Source organism: Natrix helvetica (genome assembly GCF_964273705.1).
Source record: "Natrix helvetica genome assembly, chromosome: 2".
Lineage (NCBI taxonomy): Eukaryota > Metazoa > Chordata > Lepidosauria > Squamata > Natricidae > Natrix > Natrix helvetica.
The window spans coordinates 271,993,353-272,019,443 of record NC_138552.1 but is presented as its reverse complement, the minus strand read 5'-3'; the positions used below and the strand labels follow the sequence as shown (position 1 = coordinate 272,019,443).

The window sequence follows — 26,091 nt, the reverse complement described above, 5'->3', positions numbered from 1 at the left end:
CAGGACCCCAGTATAGGTCTTCAAAGCCTTCCAGCAGGACTATCCTAATCTTTGGAGGAAGAATGTTACAAATGGTATTAAAGTGTTAGGATTATAATTAAACACAAATAGTTAATTTATGGTGAGATGCTAGATTTTACTGAAGAAAAATGCAAGGGAAGATTAGGAATTAGAAGGATATACTTGTCAATGGTATTCCTACATACAATTACTAAAAAGATTTAAAGTAAATAAAATAACTTTTGGATTTGAGCATTGTAAGGCTGAGTTTGAAACTACAAATATAAATAATGACTATGTTATCCAAATAATGAATATGTTATTTCTAAAATGTATGTTTACTGAAATTTGAAACAGAAGTATGATAAAATGGACTGATTTTTTGGGTTACACATATAAATGAAACAATGGGAGAATATGTGGCTGAAATGGATGAAATTTACATTATTACCTTAAAGATTTTTTTAATAAAAAGATGCTAGTATATTCAGTGGAAAAACATTCTAGAATGTATAAAGGTATGTTGAATTTATATAGGAAATGTGGGGACATTTTACCATGCTTGATGGACATATAAAAAGGTGAAAATTTGATTCAATTACATGCATTTATTCAGGAGATTGTAAAGATTAATATCAATGGAAGCCAGAGGTGTTTCTTGTGAAACTGATTGAAAAAAGTTGGAAAAAGGTTACAGAATTATTTTTATATGTGATAATTGCAATTAGACTAATATATGCACATCAATTGAATGACTTGACCCTGCCCACCATGGAGGAATAGATGGTGAAGATGATGGAACTTGCTGAAATGGCTAAATTGACAGCTTTGGTCTGTGAAAAGACATCAATTTTATTAAGTTTATTGCCATTTGGAAACTCCTTTTGGACTTTTGTATTGTAGGAAGTTATCACCCAGCCCTCTCCCAGAAAAATGAAATATCCTAGGAAATATTGAAGAGGCAGAATATTATATTGCCCTGGATGTGAAAAGGAAGAAACATGTTTTAAATTGAGACTAGCTCCCTGTAGCTTCCTGCCTCCACCTACTTTGTCAATGGGCCATTAAGAAGGCCAAGCCAGTCCCTTTACATAATAAAGAGTTCTCCCCTTCAGCTCCAGGGGGTTGGGAATGAAGGCATGATAATATAAGCCTTTACTCAACTGACCACATGGCATCTAAGAACTCTGAGAATTCAACCAAACTTGGACTCAGCCTAGAGGGTTGCCCCTGCATGGGCCCATATGAGTCTGACAACCAATCAGAATACATTTCTTACACAGCAACTGGAAACAGAGAGGTGGGATTGAACAGGTTATAAAAAGCCTAGCAAGCCCTTTCCCTTTCTTTCTCTTCTTCTCCCCAACATTGAAGCATGTGATCACCTTTTCTGTTCAGGACTCAAGCCATGTGGCCCTGTCCACCATTAAACCATTTTTCCAAGCAGCCTCCATGTCTCCAGTGTCTTTTTCCCCACTTGGAGCCGAACCCAGAAGGACATTTGCTCCAACAGTATGAAACAGAAAAAAATAATTTGGATGTTTTTGTTAACTAGAAAGAATAGAAAGCATGAAAGTAATGTTGTAATCATTAATTTACATTTATACTTTGGAATTTTTCTGAATTTTTTCTTGATTCTAAATATTAGCTTTTGTTAATTTTTATCTTTCATATTTAAAATGCCACTAAAAAATTAAATGTCTAAAATGACAGATTTAGTCTCCCTCTATCCAGCCTCTGACATGTCAACAACTGTGGAGTTAAATCTGTTTCTTTCCATAAACAGGTTCAAAGCTTGATTAGCATGGTTCTAAAGAATCAGTGTAATTCAACAGAGCCTCGAATTTGGTTGTATTGAAGAGGAGAGTATTACACAGAAAAATCATAAAATTACACTGGTTGAAATTCACCTCTCTCAAAAGTGCAGGAATACTGTCTGTAATGCATTAAAATCAAAATTAGTATGCCTTTTGTTTTAGATCTCTCCTTTTTCCTCTTTGGCTCCTCCTGTTTTTAAGTGTTCAAAGGGCAGAGTGATTTCAGATTTCAGGAGGCAATGTTAACTTTTTACCGTGACTGTGTCTCCTCCCTTTGCAATCATGTTTTTTTCATTGTTCAGGTTTTATGTACTATTCGTCCAGAGGTCAAATTCTGAATACTTGTAGGGAAAGAGAAGCAAGAGGCAGAAATGAAATAGGGCAGAGACATACAATACACTTAAACATATTTTATGCATATATTGACTAAAGAGATAATTTTGCTATCAAAATTGTTTGCAAGGTATTTTTTTGCCAAGAATTTTTGCAATCAGCTTTTATAGCTAAAAGTTCTTATTCGGTAAACCTCACAAGTCAATGGCTGACCAATTTTTAAAAGACCTTGAAGATTCAGGTTTGAGGGAACCCTCTGAAATGAGACCTTTGGTGATCAAATGGATTGAAGAGCGATTTCCAGGAGTCGAGTCAATACCAACACAAACCCTCCAGCAGTGGATGGAAGATAAACCAGGAGAGCTTCTCCTTCTTGTAAGTTGCTTTCTCCTTTGCTGAATCATTATTTTTTCTGTTGGATATGCAGAAAGTTTTCCATATGTTAGTAAGGTTAGTAAGGTTAAGATCATTAGGTTATATCAATAGATAGGATAGACCTATAAAGCTATCATGTCACATGAAATACTATGCTGGCAAATCTTCAGGGTTTTTTTTAATTTCTTTCCTCAGATTGATTCATATCATTTCTGTAACCTAGCAGCATTCCAGCTTCCTGGTTTTATTTTCTGAGGTTTGGTAAAACAGTATAAAAATTGTCAGGAGAGCGGACCTGTAGAGATAGCAATAGCACATATTTATTTTATTTATTTATTATTCATGCTTCTAGACCGCCCCCTCTCCCAAAAAGGGACTCGGGGTGGTGTACAGTCCATGCCAAATATATCAAAATACAATAAAAATTGAATATGTACAGTTGGAATGGAGGAGGTTAAAAATGGAATTAAAAGAACTGTACAAAGCAATATATATAAATATAGGATTTTGAACCCCTAAAACACACACAATAAGTTAAAAACAATACCCCTAAAATAACCAGTTAATACATTTGCCAGGAGGGACAGTTGTAATTATGCCAGGCCTGCTAATCGGAACAGGTGAGTCTTCAATTTTTGCCGGAAGGAGCGGAGGTCAGTAGTGGTTCTAATGTCGGGGGGGAGGTCATTCCAGAGGGTTGGGCCCATCACAGAGAAGGCCCTACTCCTTGGTGTCGCCCGTTGGCATTGCCTAGTGGACGGCACCAGGAGAAGTCCCTCTCTGTGTGAGCGAATTGGCCGCAGGGATGTATGTGGGAGGATGCGATCCCGCAAGTAACTAGGTCCCGTGCCATGGAGCGCTTTAAAGATGGTAATCAGCACCTTGAAACGCACCCGAAAAACCACAGGCAGCCAGTGCAGCTCGCGCAGGAGAGGTGTTACGTGGGAGTACCTTGTACTCCCCATCACAGCCCGCGCGGCTGCGTTCTGAACTAACTGCAGTCTCCGGGCACATCCCAAGGGCAGCCCCATGTAGAGAGCGTTGCAGTAATCCAGGCGGGACGTCACCAACGCATGAGTGACCGTGCGTAGGGCATCCCGGTCCAGTAGGGGGCGCAATTGGCGCACCAGGCAAACCTGGTGGAACGCCCCCCTTGCCACGGCTGCCACATGGTCATCCATTGACAGCCGGGCATCAAGGAGGACGCCCAAATTGCACGCCCGTTCCACAGGGGGCAATTGTTCGCCCCCTATGGCCAGCGATGGAATCAGCTGGCTGAACCGAGGTGCCGGTAGCCACAGCCACTCAGTCTTGGAGGGGTTGAGTTTAAGTCTGTTGTCCCCCATCCAGACCCCGACGGCTTCCAAACACCGGGACATCACTTCGACAGCCTCGTTGGGGTGGTTTGGGGTTGAAATATACAGCTGGGTATCATCAGCGTAGAAGTGACACTCAACCCCAAAACCACGGATGATCTCACCCAGCGGCTTCACATATGTGTTGAACAGGAGAGGCGAGAGGACCGACCCCTGTGGCACTCCACAAGTGAGTGGCCTCGGGGTCGACCTCTGTCCCCCTGTCAACACACATTGCTTCCGGTCGGAGAGGTAGGAGCCGAACCACCGCAGAACGGTACCTCCGACTCCTATCCCCTCCAACCGGCGCAATAGGATACCATGGTCGATGGTATCAAAAGCCGCCGAGAGGTCTAATAGGACCAGGATAGAGGAACAACCTCTATCTCTGGCCCTCCAGAGATCATCGACCAACGCGACCAAGGCTGTCTCCGTGCTGTGCCCGGGTCGGAAGCCGGACTGGCGTGAGTCTAGATAATCGGATTTGTCAAGGTGTCATGGAAACTGCTGCGCCACCACATTCTCAACAACCTTCGCTAAAAAGGGAAGGTTGGAGACTGGACGGTGATTAGCTAGCTCCGTTGGGTCAAGCGAAGGCCCCTTAAGTAAGGGCCTCACCACCGCCTCCTTCAAGGCGGTTGGCAAGGATCCCTCACCCAATGAGGCATTCACCAGGCCCAGAAGCCAGCCTCGGGTCACCTCCCAAGATGCCAGTACCAACCAGGAGGGACACGGGTCCATTAAACATGTGGTGGGTCGCAGCCGTCCACGCAACCTATCCAAATCCTCGGGGGCAACAGAATCAAACTCCTCCCAGGATGGTCTCACAGGACTCGCTGTTGGCGGCCCGTCTGGTCCACTGAGGGGGGCCCATCCACTCCGGATCTGAGCGACTTTGTCCTGCAGATATTCCCCAAACTCCTCTGCTCTGCCCTGCAAGGGTGCCCCCCGCGTCCTCTGTGACAAGAGGGAGCGGGTCACCCTAAACAGGGCGGCAGGGCGGTTATCCGCGGACGCAATAAGAGCGGCGCAATATCTACGTTTGGCCGCCCTTAATGCCACAAGGTAGGTCCGTAAATAGGCTCTTACCTGTGTTCGATCAGATTCGGAGCGTGAGGACCTCCACCTGCTCTCTAGACGTCTCCTATGGCGCTTCATCACCCTCAGCTCCTCGGTATACCAAGGAGCCCGGGTGGGTCGCTGTCGCAGGAGAGGTCGCAAAGGCGCAACCCGGTCCAAGGCCCCAGCCGCCGCCCTATTCCAGGCGGCCGCTAGGTCCTCCGACCGAGCGCGGGTCAGGGCTACAGGTAATGGCCCAAGCTCCGTCTGGAACCTATCCGGTTCCATCAGGTGCTTGGGGCATAGATTTCTATACTACACCATAGTGCTTCATAGCACTTTCTGGGCAGTTTACAATGTCAGCGTATTGCCCCCAACAATCTGGGTACTCATTTAACTGACCTCAAAAGGATGGAAGGATGAGTTAACCTTGATCCTGTCAACTCTAAGCTGTGGGCAGAGTCAGCCTGCAGTACTGGATTCTAACCACTCCATCACCAGATACATGAGAGGCTGCAATCTTATTCTTGCAGGGAAAGGGGGACTTCTTTTCAAGTGGCAGTCTAACCAACGAATCCAACTAAAAGCTTTAGACCCTCCAAACTAAATCTTATTTCTAATGCCAGGTCAGCTACTGATTAAACAATTGAAGCAATGTGTAAGTAAACATTAATATGGAAGAACGTAATTTCAGAGTTGCCCAAATCTCTAAAAGAAAATTTCAAAAGAAAATGCAATGCTCCAGACAGATCACAAGAGGGCAATAGTCTGCTACTATTCCCCAAGTCTGGAGAAAGTTCAGATCAGATTTCTAAAGAAAAAATATATCTTTATCAACATACACTGAAAAACAATTGAACAGTGAAAATAACTTGTACAGGAAAATAAAGGAAGTAACGCTTAGCACACCACAGAAAATAGAAATAAAAATCTTAATACCAATGGCTGGATTATACCAGTACATTTAATCTATTTCTACATTCCTGAGGTGAATAGTTCCTGGTTCAGTTTTCTGGGCTTCCAAATGTTTATCAGTGTCCGCAGAGAAAAAATATTGTCTCCTCCTTTTCTCCACAGACTTTTCTATTTAAAAAACATGTTCTCTACCTTCAGTAGAGGAAGGGTCTGGGATAACCAGTACGTGACATAGTGCAAGTCTTTTGCATACAAGGATGTGAATTGTGAATCTGAGTCTGCAATTGTCCATGCAGGCTAAATTCACAAGAACATCCTTGATAAAAGTGCCATCATCCTGAAATGTATTATAAAAACAAAGTTGAGAGGGGGGTGGCTTGAGTTAATCTCCACCAGCTCCTCTGAATTACTCTGTGATTAGTGGTGCAATGGTAGTCTGCAGAAACTGCATCTCACTAACCAGAAGTTCCATCCAACAGTGCTGATTTCTCTGGTTAGCTGGATGGCAGGAACATTAACACTCTTAATGTATTCTCCATCTCACCACTGCATAGTCTTTTTTCCAAGTTAGCCAGAATGACTTCTGAAAGAAATACAGTTAAATTTCTAGATTTTGCTTGTCTTGAGGGATTTCAGAGCTATCATGAACTTGCAGCCACTGTTATCTGGCCCCCACATGCAGTAGAACCCATGCTGAATTTGGTTTGCTGTTGTTAGGCCTTTAAAATAATCCAGGTCATGAAACAGTCTGCGCATGTCTTCATGGAATTATACTTTGCTGACCTAGGCTATAGTAACAGAATCATGAAAGCCTGGTTGCATTTGCCCATATCCCAGTTATTTAGGGAGGAGTCAGTCTGAAGCTCTTTCTCACACTTTCTGTTTCCTGGGCTTTAAGTACATTTTTGTGACAATAGTCTCTGCTAGCCTCTCCCAACTCATCTCTCTAGTCTATATATGTTTAGCTTGAGTGATTCTAGCTAAATTAGAGAGATCTAATTTAAAAGATCTCTCTGTAACTCTGTTGTCATGAGTTGATGGCTGCCATAAATCTCTGCAGCAATTGAGACAGCTAAAATGGCTTTGCCAAAAAAATCTGATGGATCTGGTTTTCTAAAAGTGTTTGAGAATTTCCATCTTGTTTGTTATTAAAACTGTTGGATACAGGCTGAACTGTAGAACACAAAAAAGAGTAGGTACGAGATCCTTGTAACATGTTTCCTCTTCTAGCAGAGCTAAGTAGATGCCTTCAGCAGTACAGAGCAAAGAACGGAAGCTTCAGCACAGGTGAAAGTCATCAAAAATGAAGCGAGGCATATTTCTCGTGTGAAATCCTATTCCATGACAGTAGATGCAAAAGGGTTATTTCTTTGTATCTGTTGATACAAGCTGTACAAGGCTGACAAACTCAGGAAACAAGAAACACTAGGATTTTCAGAAAGATCATTATTGGCAGGTAACATAATAGAACCTGGCCTGCTCAACATATACCTAGCATTAGGAAGGAGTTACTTTGAGCCTCTTTCTCACGCTTCCCCTCCCCCCCCCATGCTGAGATGCCTCTTTTGCAATAGCTCTATTTCCTCCTCTACTTTCCCAGAACCTGTTAGACATTCCATCATAGTTATGTCTGCCCAAAAGATGCCAGTGATGCTTTTTTATATTGTGCAGTATCGCTTCCATCAACATGTTGCAGGGAAGACAACAGTGAGAAGCTCACAATGAGCAATTTTCATTGTCCTTTGGGGACAAAGTTGAGCAAGACTTGGGGTATCAGGACAGGAGAGGGCTGTACCCACTTGCTCAATTCTTGCTCCACCCAGCTGATTAAATCAAACAGTGTGCCTAGCTCATGGTTAAGGGAGATGAGTTTCCTTGAGTGTCAGATCCATTCCTACCTGCTTAAAAGAAACATTATTATAATGTCTTTACTGAAAAAGGCCTTTTTGTACCCAGAAGATCTCTATAATTATAGACCAACTTCAAATATTCCTTTCCTGAGTACGATGATCAAGGAAGCAGTGGCCTTGCAGTTCCATACACAGATAGTCCTCAATTTACAATAGAGTCTGTTCATTACAGCTGCAAGTCATAATTTCATTATGTAAAGTGTCCACAGAATCACTTTGCTTAACAACCCTCATTCCTGCTCTCCCAAATGCAGCCAGTAAGTGACCAGATGGGTCATTAAGCCTCAGGTACCTCACCAGTGGGGGAGTCCTGGGAGTCCTAATGCAGGCCCAGGCTTCCACTGCACTACCTCCCCAGCTCACATATAGCCTGCTCTGGGTGTCCCAAAGCCTCCACTACCCCGAGGCACCCCGTGTTCCCTTTCTAGCCTCTTGGGGTCTCTTTCTGGAAGCAGCCATTCCACCGCACAGCTTCGTACAGAGTCTAGGCTGCAGGGCTTCTTCCAAATGGCTCCTGCTTCAGGGATAACTTTATATGGTCTACATAGGGAGGCTGAGAGGCAGAGCAGTTTGTCCTCTTTTGCCAATGCAATCTCTGGAGCTTAACAGTTTTTAAAATGTATTAAATTAAGTGACTAAGGGTAACTTTTATTTTCATTAATATTTTTCAAAGAAAGGGTTTTTTTTTGTCAGTTTTAAACAAGTTATCCCAAAGAATCAGATTCTCATGACAGTTGTGGTCACATTTTTCTTATTCTTACGTGTGTGTGTGTGTGTGTGTGTGTGTGTGTGTGTGTTTGTGTTACAACCCCTGATGTGGCCAAATATAGGAGGGAGCTCACTACTCCCCCTTTCTGTCCTTCGGCTCATTTATTTATCAACACAAATACAACACACACTCACACACACATATTCTCCCCCCCCTCTGTGTGTGTCTTTCTCTCCCTCTCTCTCATTTATATGCTGCCCATTTCATTTTCATCCACCTCTTAATATCCCGTATTCTGTGCTGTACGGTTTCAAATATTAACCTCTTCCAAACAAGATACATTGCTAGAAATATCACCAAGCTTTTTTAATTTGGAGAAAAAATATTACCACAAATTATTTAATACCAACTGGTAAATACTGAATTTGTTCCCATTTTTGTATATCTGGAGTATTTACAGCACTGCTATACCAGCTCTCCAAATCTATATAAAAGGAGCATTACATATATCAACAACTTATGTTCAGTTCTTATCCCTTGAATACATTGAATATCACCAGGCTGTTTTATTAATGTAAACGTTTTCAGCACCATTATTTTATTTGCCAAAAAGAAAGGACGTATATCAAAATGCCATATTAATAGTATTCTGAAATGACATTTCATTTGCATTTCATTTGCATATTTGCAGTATCAGTCCTGCTTTTCATCACTACAGTATCTGGATTTCTGTTGCTAATTTCTCAAATTTCCCTGTACTTGTCAGCTTCACTTGCTTTCCTCCTTGACAGAAGAAAGGTAGTTTTGAGGAACTGATAATAGGCACCCAGAATCAACTGTCAATGAAATAGGAGGCATATAAATTTAATAAATGAATAAATTATTGTGGGAAGGAATTGCTGCCTTCCAAACCAGAAATACATATGAACTTTCCAAATCCATTCATTTAGCCATTGTGTAAGACAGTGTTGGACTAGGTGGCCTGATAGGCTTAATAGGCTTAATTCGTCAAAGCTTTCCTCACATTCGTATATTCTTCTGTTGCCTAGCAGTTAATTCCTATCAGCTACCCATTCAGCAACACCTACCTAGCATAATCAGGGCAGGATCTGTTTTCCTCCTGCCAACTGCTATTTTTGCTTTAATGGCTTCCCATATATTTCTTGAATTCACATGATTCCAAGTCAGATGCGGGAGAGGACAGGCAACTATCCTAAATGCAGACAGTTGTGAAATCAGATCTATCTCAAAATGCATTGCCCTATGGCGGACACTTCCCCCTCTGGCTTCTTTAATATCGACAGGTGACAGATGTGAAAGGAGGGATATGTGTTGCAGCTGTTTCCCCACATAGCTTCTCCTACAATCCCTTTTCAACCCATGCCTGCAAAACCATTGAGCGACACCTGGGGCAAGTTTTGACAGATGGCTTAAGCTTGTCAATCTTGCTAGCCATCAAAAGTCATTGTATAGTCATTATCTCCAAAGTGATAACGTCATTAAGAGGAACAAGTTGCTTAACAAGTGCAGCTGTGATGCATCACTAGCCCATTCCCTGGTGTTTATGGTGCTACTGGTAGCTGAGAGCTTATGACAAGCTCCCTAGCATGCAAATGATCTGCTTCCTGGAACATTTATAACAGTCCTCTTCAGATTACACAAATACTTCAAGTGGTCGAGTCTCTGGACTTTGTAAAGTGTTTCATTTCCAAACAGAGGACATTTCCCGTTCTTTCTTCACGGTAAGGTTCCCAGCCAGGCTTGCTTGAATTTACTTGAATGAGATGTAATTGCAAGTCCCAACACAAGGGGAGGGGTGAAGGGAGGGGATGAGAGTGTCCTCTACTTGCCTGTAGGTAGGAGAACTAGCAAAAGCCTTACAGCATCCTGAAATGAGAAGTGTCATGAAAAGGGCTCAGTTGAAAGCCACATTAAACTTGGGGCCAGTCAGATCAAAAATAGCGTGGCACTCTGCCTACTGAGCCAGATTCTCTTGCCTAAAGAGGTTAACACAACCCTTGTGGTTAACCACAAAGCCCAAATGCAAAGCTTCAGTTGACATTCCTTTGCTGCATTATTTTTAAACCTTCCATTTATAATAGCAGCCTTGAAATATCCATCTGGACTTTTTTTTAGTAGTGGTTTTGTTTATTTTTATACAATGAGCTGTTATAAATGTTTCAACCTATAATCCTACCCAATCTATTGGTTCATTTAGGAAACAAGATACAAAACCTTCTAAAAAGGGCTTATTCTTAGTTTTTGTTTAAAATGAAATTGTAACTTTTAGTTAAGAGGCTTAGCAAACTCTTATTATCACAGCAAAAAGAATGGAATCCCTCCCCAGTAAACATAGTCTCTGGGTTAAAAGGAGAGAGTAAACCACAGAATCACTTTCAATCCTGATTTCTTTTTCACACGAGAAGTCAGTGCCCTGTAAAAGACTTCGGTGGAACAGAAAATAAATGTTGGCATCTCATTCCTGCCAATCAAAAGCTGACAACATTTTTGGGGGGAAAAGAAAAGAAAAATCAAATAGTTAAATGTAGCTCAGCATGCGGATCTGAGATAGCTCAGGAAGCATGGATGGACTAGAGGGGGAGATCAAGAAGGTGAGGGAGACCTGCAGTTCAGATTCTTCCCTCCTCTAGCAGCCATTTGGGAACCATTCCACCTGTGGAAGGAAGGAAGGAAGGAAGGATAGATGGATGGATGGAAGGAAGGAAGGAGCTAACATTCTTGTGGCTAGGTATGCCATGGCAGCAAAAAATAAGGAGTCTGGTGGCCTTTTAATAAAATATGTCAGCTAGAAAAGTTGCTACAGGATTCCCCTGAATTTTTGACTAAAGGTTGCCTAAGTTGAAAAGAGAACGTAGAAGAAGAAAATGACAACCCCCTTGTCTTCTGAGTCAAATTTAACTCTAGGGAGTTTTTAATGTTACCTTTATTGCTTTCCAGGTGTTCATCAAGATGCATTATACAAAGAAAAATAAAGAGAAAATGCAATATATGTAGTAATTCATTTTGCCTGCCGAAGTATTCACGGAAGTGAAAACTGAATAAAGTCAAATGCCATTTTGACTGCTTGGATTATACGCTGCCCTTTGCTACCAGCCTACTCATTTCAGTTCTGTTCATTTCTCTTTTTATGCATCACACAAAGCTCAAAATGACAGTTTGTTCATATCAATCAGAACAGAGGATTTATTCCCAATTTAGCATGCTTTGAAATACTGTCTTCCTTTTTGACAGACGCCCCATATTTAAAATTAACATTATATGTGAGACCAGGATTGGTATCTCCTCTTTATTTTGAACTGCATAGGATTTTCACCCTTTTTCTAGTTAGCAAGACCATGACTAACTTTGTAACTGATTACAATGTTTGTCTTTTTCTGATAAGACCTGATGTAGCTGCTTTCTTGATATCCTGTTAGCCGGAGAATTTGACTATGAATCCCTTTCCATTTTTTTCAGGAGAATCATGAAACTATTTGCATACAGTGTACTCAAAGTTTGGTATATTTCCTCCAGAATTTCCTATGCACGCTTCAAATCTGATTCTACTGTGACTAATTTTTGATCTTCAAAACTATCAGAGATATTGCCAATAATAATAATAATAATAATAATAATAATAATAATAATAATAATAATAATAATAATAATAATAATAATAATATAATATTATATTAATATTATTATAATAATATTATAATAATAATTCGACTCATTGCCACATAGTTGGATCATAAAATGCTTAGAAACAACTGGCATTAGTAAAAATATTACATCCTTCACTGAAAAGGCGATGAAACAATGGAGAACTGAGTTGGCAGTAGGGAATGAGAACTACGGAATGGTCAATATCAAGCGAGGAATTTTCCAGGGTGATTCACTTTCACCTCTTCTCTTCATCATCGCAATGATCCCACTATCAGTAATCTTAAAAAAAATGAAATTAGGCTACCAAACAGCCAAAGAAGCTGAAAAAATTTCACATTTATTATATATGGATGATTTGAAACTCTATGGAAAGTCAGAAATAGAAATCCGATCACTGACAAACACAGTCCAAGTATTCAGCACCGATATTTCAATGCAGTTTGGCATGGAAAAATGTGCCACTGTATCCATAAAAAGGGGCAAAATCACTACATGTGAGGGAATTGAAATGCCCAACGGCCAACTAATTAAATGCAATGAAAATGAAGCCTACAAATACTTAGGCATTTTGCAGTTGGATAACATCAAACATGGAGAAGTAAAAACTATTGTCAGGAGAGAGTACACCAACAGAGTTAGGAAAATTTTGAAATCTAAATTAAATGGTGGAAATACAATCAAGGCCATAAATACCTGGGCAATACCAGTTATAAGATACACAGCTGGTATAGTTAACTGGACACAAACTGATTTGGACATTTTGGACCGAAAAACCAGGAAACTAATGACAATGCACTACAGTTTACATCCACGTGGTGACACTGATAGACTATACCTGCCCCGAAAATCAGGTGGCAGAGGATTATTACAAGTGAAGCAAATAGTTGAAGAAGAAAAACATGCACTGGCTGATTATTTAAAAGAAAGTCAAGAACATCTATTAATCGAAGTAAAGAACAAAAATTTATTGAAGGCCCAACAGACGAAACAAGAATACAGAAAAGATGTGATAAAATCAAGAATGGAGAGTTGGCAGAACAAAGCATTACATGGTCAATTTCTGGAAAAAATAAAAGATAAAGTGGACAGTAAAAAAACTTGGTTATGGTTAACAACAGGTACATTAAAGAAAGAAACAGAGTCACTAATCCTGGCTGCGCAAGAACAAGCTATCCGAACAAATGCCATTAAGGCCAAAATCGAAAAATCCTCTGATGATGCCAAATGCAGACTCTGCAAAGAAGTTGATGAAACTGTTGACCACATACTCAGCTGCTGTAAAAAAATCGCGCAGACTGACTATAAAATGCGGCACAATTCAGTGGCACAAATGATCCACTGGAATTTGTGCAAAAATTATAATATTAAAACAGCAACAAACTGGTGGGAACATAAGCCTGAAAAAGTCATCGAGAGTCAGATGGTCAAGATATTGTGGGATTTTCGCATACAAACGGATAAAATACTGGCGCATAATACACCAGACATCACACTGGTTGAGAAAAATAAGGTTACAATCATAGACATCGCAATACCAGGTGATAGCAGGGTCGCCGAGAAGGAATATGAAAAAATCGCGAAATACCAGGACTTAAAAATCGAATTCCAACGATTATGGCACAAACCAGCAGTGGTAATTCCAGTGGTAATCGGCACACTGGGTGCTATTCCAAAAGCACTGGAATTACATTTAAAACAGTTAAAAATTGACAAAATCACCATCAGTCAAATGCAAAAGGCTGCACTGCTTGGATCTGCACACATATTACGAAAATACGTTACGACGTCCTAGGCCCCTGGGTGGGGCCCGACTAGTAATTAATGCCAAATCCGGCGAAACAACTGGCCGCTGTGATACACTTCTGTTGATGCAATAATAATAATAATAATAATAATAATAATAATAATAATAATAATAATAATAATAATAATAATAATATAAAATGGTCATATTGATGAATGGTTGACAACTGGAAAAACATACTTGATTCAGAAAGATGCAACTAAAGGAACAATACCTGAAAACTACAGACCAATAACATGCTTGCCAACAACCTTTAAATTACTCACAGGCCTTACTGCAGATAACATTATGGATTATTTGGAAACAAACAACATCTTGCCAGTAGAGCAAAAAGGCAACAAAAGAAGGAGTAGGGACACAAAAGATCAGCTCCTAATTGATAAAATGATATTAGAGAATTGTAAGAAAAGAAAAACGAACTTGAATATGGTCTGGATTGATTATAAAAAGGCATTCGACTCATTGCCACATAGTTTTTTACGAGTCCCTTTTGGGAGAGGGGGTGGTCTAGAAATACGAAATAAAGTAAAGTAAAGTAAAGTTGGATCATAAAATGCTTAGAAACAACTGGCATTAGTAAAAATATTACATCCTTCACTGAAAAGGCGATGAAACAATGGAGAACTGAGTTGGCAGTAGGGAATGAGAACTACGGAATGGTTAATATCAAGCGAGGAATTTTCAAGGGTGATTCACTTTCACCTCTTCTCTTCATCATCGCGATGGTCCCACTATCAGTAATCTTTAAAAAAATGAAATTAGGCTACCAAACAGCCAAAGAAGCTGAAAAAAATTTCACATTTATTATATATGGATGATTTGAAACTCTATGGAAAGTCAGAAATAGAAATCCAATCACTGACAAACGCAGTCCGAGTATTCAGCACCGATATTTCAATGCAGTTTCGCATGGAAAAATGCCCCACTGTATCCATAAAAAGGGGCAAAATCACTACATGTGAGGGAATTGAAATGCCCAATGGCCAACTAATTAAATGCAACAAAAATGAAGCCTACAAATACTTACCCATTTTGCAGTTGGATAACATCAAACATGGAAAAGTAAAAACTGTTGTCAGGAGAGAGTACACCAACAGAGTTAGGAAAATTTTGAAATCTAAATTAAATGGTGGAAATACAATCAAGGCCATAAATACCTGGGCAATACCAGTTATAAGATACACAGCTGGTATAGTTAACTGGACACAAGCTGATTTGGACATTTTGGACTGAAAAACCAGAAAACTAATGACAATGCACTGCAGTTTACATCCACGCAGTGACACTGATAGACTATACCTGCCCCGAAAATCAGGTGGCAGAGGATTATTACAAGTGAAGCAAATAGTTGAAGAAGAAAAACATGCATTGGCTGATTATTTAAAAGAAAGTCAAGAACATCTATTAATCGAAGTAAAGAACAAAAATCCACTGAAGGCCCAACAGACGAAACAAGAATACAGAAAAGATGTGATAAAATCAAGAATGGAGAGTTGTCCGAACAAAGCATTACATGGTCAATTTCTGGAAAAAATAAAAGATAAAGTGGACAGTAAAAAAACTTGGTTGTGGTTAAAAACAGGTACATTAAAGAAAGAAACAGAGTCACTAATCCTGGCTGCACAAGAACAAGCTATCCAAACAAATGCCATTAAGGCCAAAATCGAAAAATCCTCTGATGATGCCAAATGTAGACTCTGCAAAGAAGTTGATGAAACTGTTGACCACATACTCAGCTGCTGTAAAAAAATCGCGCAGACTGATTATAAATTGCGGCACAATTCAGTAGCACAAATGATCCATTGGAATTTGTGCAAAAATTATAATATTAAAACAACAACAAACTGGTGGGAACATAGGTCTGAAAAAGTCACCGAAAATCAGATGGTCAAGATCCTGTGGGATTTTCGTATACAAACGGACAAAATACTGGTGCATAACACGCCAGACATCCCACTGGTTGAGAAAAATAAGGTTACAATCATAGACATCGCAATACCAGGTGATAGCAGAGTCAACGAGAAGGAACATGAAAAAATCACGAAATACCAGGACCTAAAAATTGAAATTCAACGATTATGGCACAAACCAGCAGTGGTAATTCCAGTGGTAATCGGCACACTGGGTGCTATTCCAAAAGCACTGGAATTACATTTAAAAAGTTAAAACTTGACAAAATCACCATCAGTCAAATGCAAAAAGCTGCACTGCTTGGATCTGCACATATATTACGAAAATACGTTACGACCTCCTAGGCTCCTGGGTGGGGCCCGACTAGTAATCAATGCCAAATCTGGCGAAACAACTGGCCGCTGTGATACAATTGTATAATAATAATAATAATAATAATAATAATAATAATAATAATAATAATAATAATAATAATAATAATAATAATAATAATAATACACAATCAGGATTTCCACCAAATGCTAGACTAGAGGGGTTGGGTAGTTTACGATTTAGCCATTATCATAGCATGGTCATTACATTAAGCAATAATATTTTTATATATTTGGACACAATAGTTATGTGAATACAAAAATTATGCTTCATTAATTTAGGCTACGTATGTTAAGACTCAGCGACTTTGTTTCTCCTTTTAAACATGGGAGAATCTGTCTTTTGCAGCATTCGTTGTACGTTTTTTCTATGGTTCATAGCAGCAAAATGCCTGGAGCAAAATATAGGTTAATGTAGATGGAAGTATCTTTCCTGGCATATGTGTAACAGCTTTCTCCAGATTATGTTGTTTTTAGTTGCGAAGTCATGTCCGACCCATTGCAACCCCATGGACAATGTTCCTCCAGGCCTTTGTGTCCTCTACCATCCTCTGGAGTCCATTTAAGCTCACAGCTATTGCTTTAGTGACTCCATCCAGCCACCTCATTCTCTGCTGTTCCGTTCTTCTTTTGCCCTCAATCTTTCCCAGCATTAGCCTCTTCTCCAGTGAGTCCTTCCTTCTCATTAGGTGGCCAAAGTATTTGACTTTCATCTTCAGGATCTGGCCTTCTAAAGAACAGTCAGGGTTGATCTCCTCTAGGACTGACTGGTTTGATCGCCTTGCATTCCAAGGGACTTGCAGGAGTCTTCTCCAGCACCATCGTTCAAAGGCCTCAATTCTTTGGTGCTCAGCCTTTCTTATGGTCCAACTTTCACAGCCATACATTGCAACTGGGAAAACCATAGCCTTGACTATACGCACATTTGTTGCCAGGGTGATTTCAAGATTATCTAGAAATCTTCAAATATATTTCTAGCATATGTCCTATAAAATGTGTAGAAACACCAAAAAAAATTACTTTCAACAGGGTCATAGAAGCAGGGTGTGCATGCAAGTTGCTTATTTATAACCACTGGGATGTAGCCTGCAATTTCTTTACTCTTCCTCTGTCATTACACCTCAACAGCTGAAAGATCATAGGGAAGCGCTGCCTGAAATGATGCAGGGAACATACTTGATTAGAGATCTGAATGTTCTGCCAGTTCTGTTTTGGGGAGTCATAAGGAACAGAGGTGATGAGGCACAAGTTACAAAAACTCCATTGTACAACAAGTCTAGTTTCTTAAATTGCTCTCTTGAGCTGCTGTTTCAATCAAATGATTTACTATATCTTGATTAAGTTTTTAGTCTGAAGATGAAGCGTTAAAACAGCATCTGTTCACACAGCATCTTGAATCCTCAACTAGCCGGCTACATTTTAGCCAACAAGGTGGCACAAAATGCAACTTGGATGGTCATCTGAAAGTTTGGCATAGGGTATAAACCAAGAAAATTCATTAATTGTTAAACATGGATCATGTTATAAAGACCTATCTGGCTCAAAGAAACAACCTTTCCCCCTCACATTTGTAGCAGTTGTGAAGCTTTACCGATGATCTAGTAACTATAGCCAATTCAGTATTTTATTTTTAATGGGTCACTAATTAATACTTGGGCAGACTTCCTGTCTTACGACCTTAAAGCAGTGCTCCATTCAGTTGGGTGATTTTACTTCTGCTAAAATGAACCCCTCTTATTCTCCCAGGCATCACGATGTCTTCCAAAACTGAATGCTGTAGTTCTGGGCAAGCCTAATCAGTTGCTTGATTGAGAGCCCTCTCAGCAAAACCCAGTAAAGATTGTTCAAAAGGCTCCATTACGGCCTCTTTTTTTTAACCTCAGTTCTCTTTACGCTACAGGTACAATGATACAGGAAGAAGCAGGAGAAGGCATAAAATTACAAGAAGCAATACATGTGTCCATAATATCGTGTAAACAGAACTGCATTGTGTCCGAGAGCAGGAATAGGTTTTCTGGGGGGTTACATGGAATTACATGGAATTTTTTTTAAAAATTATACTGATATGATCTGCTATCTCTATCTTTGCTTTATTGACTTGATTGTAATTTCTTTGATTGTTATGAGCTGCCCAGACTTGTTGAGAGTTGGGCAGCACATATTTAATTAATTATTACAGTTGGTCCCACAATCAACCAGATGTTTAGACTGGATTTGGCATTTTTATCCACCTATCGAATCCTTCCCAAGACCTGGGATAGGCAAATCTTGTTTGATGGGGTTAAAGGTATCATCGCAGGGTATGAACTGTTCCAAGTAAAGCTGCCTTTTGCAGTTGATTGATGATGATTTTGTCCGTGCTGATGGTATTCAAATGGTGCTTCAGTTGATTTTAAGTGATTGCAACAAGGCACTTATTACTATTATCTTTGCTTTCTTTTGCTACAGTCATTCCACTTTTATTTGCAGATCTTTTCTTTTTGCAATTTTCTTCATTTCTTTATCTTCTATTCTCCCTCTCTGGGTTCTGCTGTGTTCACTATCCAGATATCTTTGTCTTTCTTATTGACAATTGATAAGTCTGGGATGCTATGTGGCAGGTGCTTGCCTGTTTGAATTCTAAGGTCCTAGAGCACTTTAGGTTCTTCATTTTCTATCACCCATTTTCTATCATTCACGTTCCTATCACCCATCTCCTGCCACTTATGACTGTATATGATTTGATTGCTTATTTGTACCCTATGGCTATCATTAAGTGTTGTACCTTATGATTCTTGAGGAATGTATCTTGTCTTTTTATATACACTGAGAGCATATGCACCAAAGACAAATTCCTTGTGTGGTCAAACATACTTGACCAATAAAGAATTCTATTCTATTCCTTTGTTTATTTTGTGGTCCCACCAGTTCTTGCTTGCAGGCAAAAGGTATTTCTTGCAGATATTCCAGTGCATCATTGTTGCTACTTTGTCATGCTCTTGTCTGTTGTCAGTCTGTGTGCCATCTTCTTGCAGCAGCTTAATCAGGTGGTCGACAGTTTATTCAGCGTCTTTGCCGAGGTGGCACTTGCTGTCTGTTGCTGTCTTTTCAATTCTGGCTTTGTATGCATTTGTTCTTAAGGCTTGGTCTTGTGTAGCCAGAATTAGTCTTTTTTTTTCAACTTTCCTGTTCTTAGCCATTGCCAGGTTATCTGATTCATTATATATGTTCTACTATTATTGAATTATACAATACAATAGCAGAGTTGGAGGAGACCTTGGAGATCTTCTAGTCCAACCCCCTGCCTAGGCAGGAAACCCTATACCATTTCAGACAAATGGCTATCCAACATCTTCTTAAAGACTTGCAGGGTTGGGGTATTCACAACTTCTGGAGGCAAGCTGTTCCACTGATTAATTGTTCTAACTGTCAGGAAGTTTCTCCTCAGTTCTAAGTTGCTTCTCTCCTTGATTAGTTTCCACCCGTTGCTTCTTGTTCTACCCTCTGGTGCCTTGGAAAATCGTTTGACTCCTTCTTCTTTGTGGCAACCCCTGAGATATTGGAACACTGCTGTATCTTATTACTATTTACAGTTTATATCACAATTTTTTTCTACCTGAAAATGGAAGACTATACTACCGATTTTTCACAGGAGATGCCCAGAGACCTAAAAAAACAAAAACCCACCAGGGGTTTGAGGGTATCTGAAAATTGTTCTTTTCAATATAATATATAATTTGTAAGCTTTGCTGTTATCTTGGAACCATTCTCCACTAGCCTACTTTTGCTGAGATACCTCCATACTTAAGCAGACTGGAAGCTTGGTAATCTTTGGAGAAAAAATAACCAGATTTATGATACGTCTTTCTTTTATTCCATCTTCTTAAGCAGTGATCCTGCTGTCAGGAAGGAACACAAAGGAAGGAAAAAGATGGGAAGGGGATCCCCTTGGTGATTCTGCTCAGTCCTTTCAAGATTTTCATTTGCTTATTCCTTTGGTCTTAGGATACTCGAAGTCCAGCAGAATTTGAAGTCAGCCACTTGCCGGAAGCAATCTTAGTTCCTCCTGAAACGGATGCTGTAAAGGAAATTTTCAAAGCATGGTTCGAACAAGGTATAGTAAATATATATATATATATATATATATATATATATATATATATATATATATATATATATATATATATATATATATATATATATATATATATATATATATATATATATATATATATATATATATATATATATATATATATATATATATATATATATATATATATATATATATATATATATATATATATATATATATATATATATATATATATATATATATATATATATATATATATATATATATATATATATATATATATATATATATATATATATAGAAAGCATTGGCCTGCTTTGTGAAGTTTTCAAATGAACCAGGCTATACCAGTGTTTAGAGACATGATCAAGATATGCTTAAATGCTATTGAGACAATCTTCATCAAGCAGAATTGAATTTCTCCCTTAAATCATCCATGACTTCAGTTGTTGCATACTCCTAGATTTCTAAAAGGTCATACATATTCACTATGGTACAAAAGGCTGAGAGTTGGAAGACTTGGAAAATTCTCTTTTTCATTGCAACAATATGGCTATTGGCCATGAAGGCTTCTAGCTCTATAACAGTTTGTCTAATATCCTATTTCTGCCCTCTCTCTCGGGACCTTTAAATGCAGTAAAAATTATCCGTTATATACTTTCCTTTTTACTTCTTATGGTTCAGCCATATACAGATGTTTTCCTATTGCTCTCTCATTTCTTTCCTTTTGCAAACAATTTTGGATTGAAAGAACGTGACATCGCCAACTCAACTCAACTGGTGAGAAAAAAGATCCTGAATCAAATTGGCCTTCTTTAGTTTTTCACAACACACTCTTTCTTTTGACTCCTTCCTTTCTATTTTTGGAAATATTGGCCTTATCCTTATTTCCCAGTTCCTGAACTCAAGCAAGCCATTATATCAAGCCATTTGCTATAAAAATGTCAATCAGCATGTTCAGTGGGAGAGGCGTACTTAAGTATATGTGTAAAACAAGATTTTGAATGGGGGATTGAATGAATGTGAGTGACTAGTAATAAGGGTTGTTCTCACATGGTCAAAAGTAAACAACCTGATTTAAATGAGACTGTGACCACACTAAGAAATGGATGAAAAGTATATGCCTAAAAAGAATAATTTCTTCTGGTTCTTTTTGTAAAGCCAGCAGAAAGAAAAATCACAAGTAATTAGAATAGAATAGAATAGAATAGAATAGAATAGAATAGAATAGAATAGAAACTTAGCAACATAAATTCTGGGCTCAACTGTGGTCATAAGCTGAGGACTACCTATACAAAATTTAGAACCCAACCCCGATAGGAGACAAGGTGTTCTTGGAAAAACTGGGGTTGCATCCTAAGGCCTGAAAATTATCTCTGGAAGTCCAATCACCACTTCCATTCCTTGCTCCACACAGGATTTGCCACGTTGATAAGGCAGTCTTCTCCCTAACGAAAGGATACGTGGACATTTCTTAAAGGAAAGGATATCACCACATTCTGATTCATTCTGACTCATTCTGAAAGAGTTCCCAATGCTTGGAATAGAATAGAATAGAATAGAATAGAATAGAATAGAATAGAATAGAATAGAATAGAATAGAATAGAATAGAATAGAATTCTTTATTGGCCAAGTGTGATTGGACACACAAGGAATTTGTCTTTGGTGCATATGCTCTCAGTATACATAAAGAAAAATAAAATAGAATACATTCATCAAGAATCATAAGATACAACACTTAGTGATAGTCATAGGTTACTAATAAGCAATCAAATTGTACTAGGAAACAAATGAAACAATATAAAATTTAAAGGTACAAGCAATATGGTTATAGTCATAAGTGGAAAGAGATAGGTACTAGGAAAGAGATAGGTACTAGGAAGGAAGAGAAGAATAATAGTAATACAGTCTTAGTAGGTAATATGACAGTGTTGTGGGAATTAGTTGTTTAGCAGAATGATGGCATTCTGGAAAAAAACTGTCCTTGTGTCTAGTTGTTCTGGTGTGCAGTGTCCTATAAAACAATTTACAAGAGTGAACAGGTACAGCCAGCTGATTTAGTTTAGTTAGAAGAACATCTGGAATGATGGTATTGAATGCTGAGCTGAAGCCTACAAAGAGGACCCGTGCATAGGTCTTTGGAGATTCAAGATGTTGTAGGATGTAGTGCAGAGCCACATCAATAGCGTCATCTGTCGATCTATTTGCTCAATATGCAAATTGCAGAGGGTCTAACAGCAGATCCGTGATGGTTTTCAAGTGGACAGCACTAGCTTTTTATAAATTTATGAATGCTACTTATTATGAAATGAACTCACATTTGATAAACCGCAGTCAGCCAGAAATCTTTCATAATAGCTTCTTAACTTTTCTTTAATAAAACTTCCTTATGAGAAGTTCCTGGTTTCTGTGTGTCTGTTTAATTAGCTCTTGTTCTAGCCTGCTTGAAGAAGCTAGAGAGAATGAATGAGGACTGAAGGAGAGAAAGGTATGGAAAGCTGTTTTTGTTATAAACTAGTTTTAGCTATATTTTCCTTTTTTAAAATCTAATTTTTCCCTTATGCTTTTAATTTATTTGGTTTCCTTGCTTTTTCTTTTTTTGGTATCCTGCATAATTTTGTTTATACAGAAAGAGAACAATGTGATATGTATCAGCCAGTGACGTGCGGTGAGGTTTATGGCTGGTGAGGCACTGAGACAGTGGTGGGTTTCAAATTTTTTTTAGACTTGTGGACTTCAACTCCCAGAATTCCACAGCCAGGCATGCTCAGTTCCAGTTTAAAGCAACCGCATTTGTTTTTCTCCTTTGCACCTTCTATTATGAGGCAGGAGAACTGCATGCCTTGCCTACATCAGGAATTTTTAGGCTTTTAACCCTTGCTTAACACTGCTCGAGTGATCATAAAACGCCTAAAGTCAGACTAGATGAGGCATGCAGTTCTCCTGCCTCATAGTAGAGGGTGCTTTTTTAGAGGCTTTTTTAAACAGTTAAGCAGAGTCATCCACAGTGAGGCAGCAACTAGCTCAGCCTGACCTCAGCTCTCGCCTTTTTCCTTTTACATTTTTCTTTTCTTTTCATGATGACAGTGGTGAGGCTGTGCCTCCCCTGACTGCACATCACTGGTATCAGCATATATAGCTATCGCATATACATATACATGTGAGTAAGATTTTAATTTTTATTCCATTTCAGAAAATGAAGGTTATCATAGACACATCGTTTGCTACTGCACTGTGGGCTATCGGTCATCCATGACAGCTCAGCTCCTGCGTGACTACTTGTGCTGTGAGGCAAATCAACACTTCATTACTTCTTCCATGATTTACAACCTTCAAGGAGGTTTAGTGAAATGGGCCTCTGAAAAGAGGTGGATGGTAGACCAATATAACAAACCATCATCCAAAATGCATCCCTATAATGAAGTCTGGGCAAAACTCCTAGAGCCAGAGTTAAAAGGGGAGACGAAAGGGAACGTTTGAAGATGGTCTTGAAGCAAAAATATTCCAAGCCAGGACATTAATTTCAAAACAGCTTATTTCTCTGAACATTCAACCTGAAAAATATATATATATTTTAAGGCCCTTTAATCATTCTAAAAGTGGTCCACAAGATAGCCACAGCTCCATAAACTTCAGAATGAAATAGTTAAAGAATTGCACCGACAAATAATTGGGAAGACTAAACCTCTGGTCCACGTGACTAACCCAGATAGAATCCTGCAATATTATCCCGGGAAACGTAGGTTTGCCTTCATTCGTAATAAACTTTGGACTATTTCAGCCAATTTGCCTACGATGCTTGTTGTTTGCTCCGTTTGCTGCAACTTTTCCTTGATGCTGTTTCTGAAATTCCTGAAAAAATATTTCCAAAAATATGACAGAACCCTCACTTGGAGGCTACTGATGCAAAATGTTTTTATATGGCTAAAAATCTTAGGCTCTTTAGTTTTACATAATTTTTCAAAGCAGCTTGTTGGTGAGGAGAATGGTAACAATTTTCTTCTTTTTCTGTATTTCTTTTACAATAAATAGGTTTTTTATTAAAAGAATTATGAAAATACTTCAAAGATTTTTTTAAAGAATTTGCTTGGCAATGGTCTCAAAGAGAATTTCATTTTACCTTCCAGCTAAAAAATTACCATTAAAAGTAGCACATTTTTGTGATAGCCATATATTAGCCTTAGTATTTTTCTTCAGTGGTCTAATCTTCTGGAGACAATATTTCTTTGAGGATACTACAAATATTTAACTCATATCGTCTATGGTTCTCTATTTTGCAAACCTAAATGAATCTAGGTCAATCTAGGAACTAAGTTTAAAAAGTTGTGAATACAGCCACAATCTCAAGTTGCGGGCTGTTTGATCATTTTGGACCACTGACTAGGTAAGGCTTGGACACTGCCACACAGTTGATTATGTTTTGGTGTTTGTACAACGTAATTGATCGGGACTGAGCTAAATTTGGGTCTCTTTTGTATTAAAACTAACTTTTTTTTCCTGCCCCTGTCTGGGTCCTGCCATAATCATAATGCATTATCCTGACCTTGACTCAGTAATGTGTATTCTGCAAATCTGATTTTGGCTCCGGCTATGCCTTCTCTCCTGCTCCTGCTTTCTCTTTAGCCCCATCCAGTTGATGTCTCCTCTTTGCAGTTCTAGGAAAAAAACGCTTCTTAATAGATGTCTGTTTACTGCATTGTGCTTTTCATTTTGGCTTTTTGCACTGTGTGAATTGTCCCTCTTCAACGTTGGTCTAGAAAGAGTGCAGAGAAGAGCAACAAAGATGATTAGGGGACTGGAGACTAAAACATATGAAGAACGGTTGCAGGAACTAGGTATGTCTAGCTTAAGAGAAAGAAGGACTAGGGGAGACATGATAGCAGTGTTCCAATATCTCAGGGGTTGCCACAAAGAAGAGGGAGTCAAGCTATTCTCCAAGGCACCTGAGGACAGAACAAGAAGCAATGGGTGGAAACTAATCAAGGAGAGAAGCAACTTAGAACTGAGGAGAAACTTCCTGACAGTTAGAACAATTAATCAGTGGAACAGCTTGCCTCCAGAAGTTGTGAATTCCCCAACACTGGAAGTCTTTAAGAAGATGTTGGATAGCCATTTGTCTGGAACGGTATAGGGTTTCCTGCCTAGGCAGGGGGTTGGACTAGAAGACCTCCAAGATCCCTTCCAACTCTACTATTGTATTGTATTGTATTGTATTGTATTGTATTGTATTGTATTGTATTGTATTGTATTGTATTGTATTGTATTGTATTGTTGGCAGCTTGAAGATGTATGGACTTTAACTCTATGAATTCCCATGCAAGCCAGTGTGGCTTGCATGGGAATTCTGGGAGTTAAAGTCCACATATTTTCAAGCTGCCAAGGTTGAAAAATGCTGCCCTTATTTTATTTGATTGAAAGAACATAACAAACATCACGACATTGCTGGGTCCATAGAACATTCTAATCCAGATCAGTTAAACATTTAGCAATGCATTTCCCCAACAACCTGAGCTTCATTATTGTTAACTTTCACTAGACTTTTCATGAGTTAGCATGTAGTGCAAATAGAGCTCGTTTCTTTTTAAGCAAGTATATTTTGTATTGAACGCTTTGGTGTGGTGCCTGTGTTAACAATTACCAGAAACTTACCAGGTGAAAAAAGGATAATGAAAGTTTCTTAACGCAAACAAAACTTTTTTGCAAGACCTTTAGTGAGACAAACATTCAAAGCAAGAAAATGAAAATGAGACGGTCTTGGGTGGACTTTGGCTGTCAGAATCTTCAATATTA

General features: G+C 39.0%; 1 protein-coding gene across 1 annotated transcript; it reads left to right on the top strand.

Moving 5' to 3' along the window:
• Nucleotides 1-2,070: 2,070 nt before the first annotated feature.
• Nucleotides 2,071-24,331, top strand: LOC309387700 (uncharacterized protein). Its single transcript, XM_081944424.1, has 3 exons — nucleotides 2,071-2,525; nucleotides 20,210-20,318; nucleotides 23,495-24,331. The coding sequence occupies exons 1-3, from the start codon at nucleotides 2,355-2,357 to the stop codon at nucleotides 23,779-23,781; spliced, it is 567 nt and encodes a 188-aa protein (XP_081800550.1). The 5' UTR covers nucleotides 2,071-2,354; the 3' UTR covers nucleotides 23,782-24,331.
• The last annotated feature ends 1,760 nt before the right edge of the window (nucleotides 24,332-26,091 follow it).

Coding starts and splice junctions, on each gene's coding strand:
- LOC309387700 (XM_081944424.1), top strand. CDS start 2,355: ATGGCTGACCAATTTTTAAAAGACCTTGAAGATTCAGGTTTGAGGGAA. Junction 2,526..20,209: donor CAGGAGAGCTTCTCCTTCTT/GTAAGTTGCTTT, acceptor CTTTGGTCTTAG/GATACTCGAAGTCCAGCAGA. Junction 20,319..23,494: donor CAAAGCATGGTTCGAACAAG/GTATAGTAAATA, acceptor ATTCCATTTCAG/AAAATGAAGGTTATCATAGA.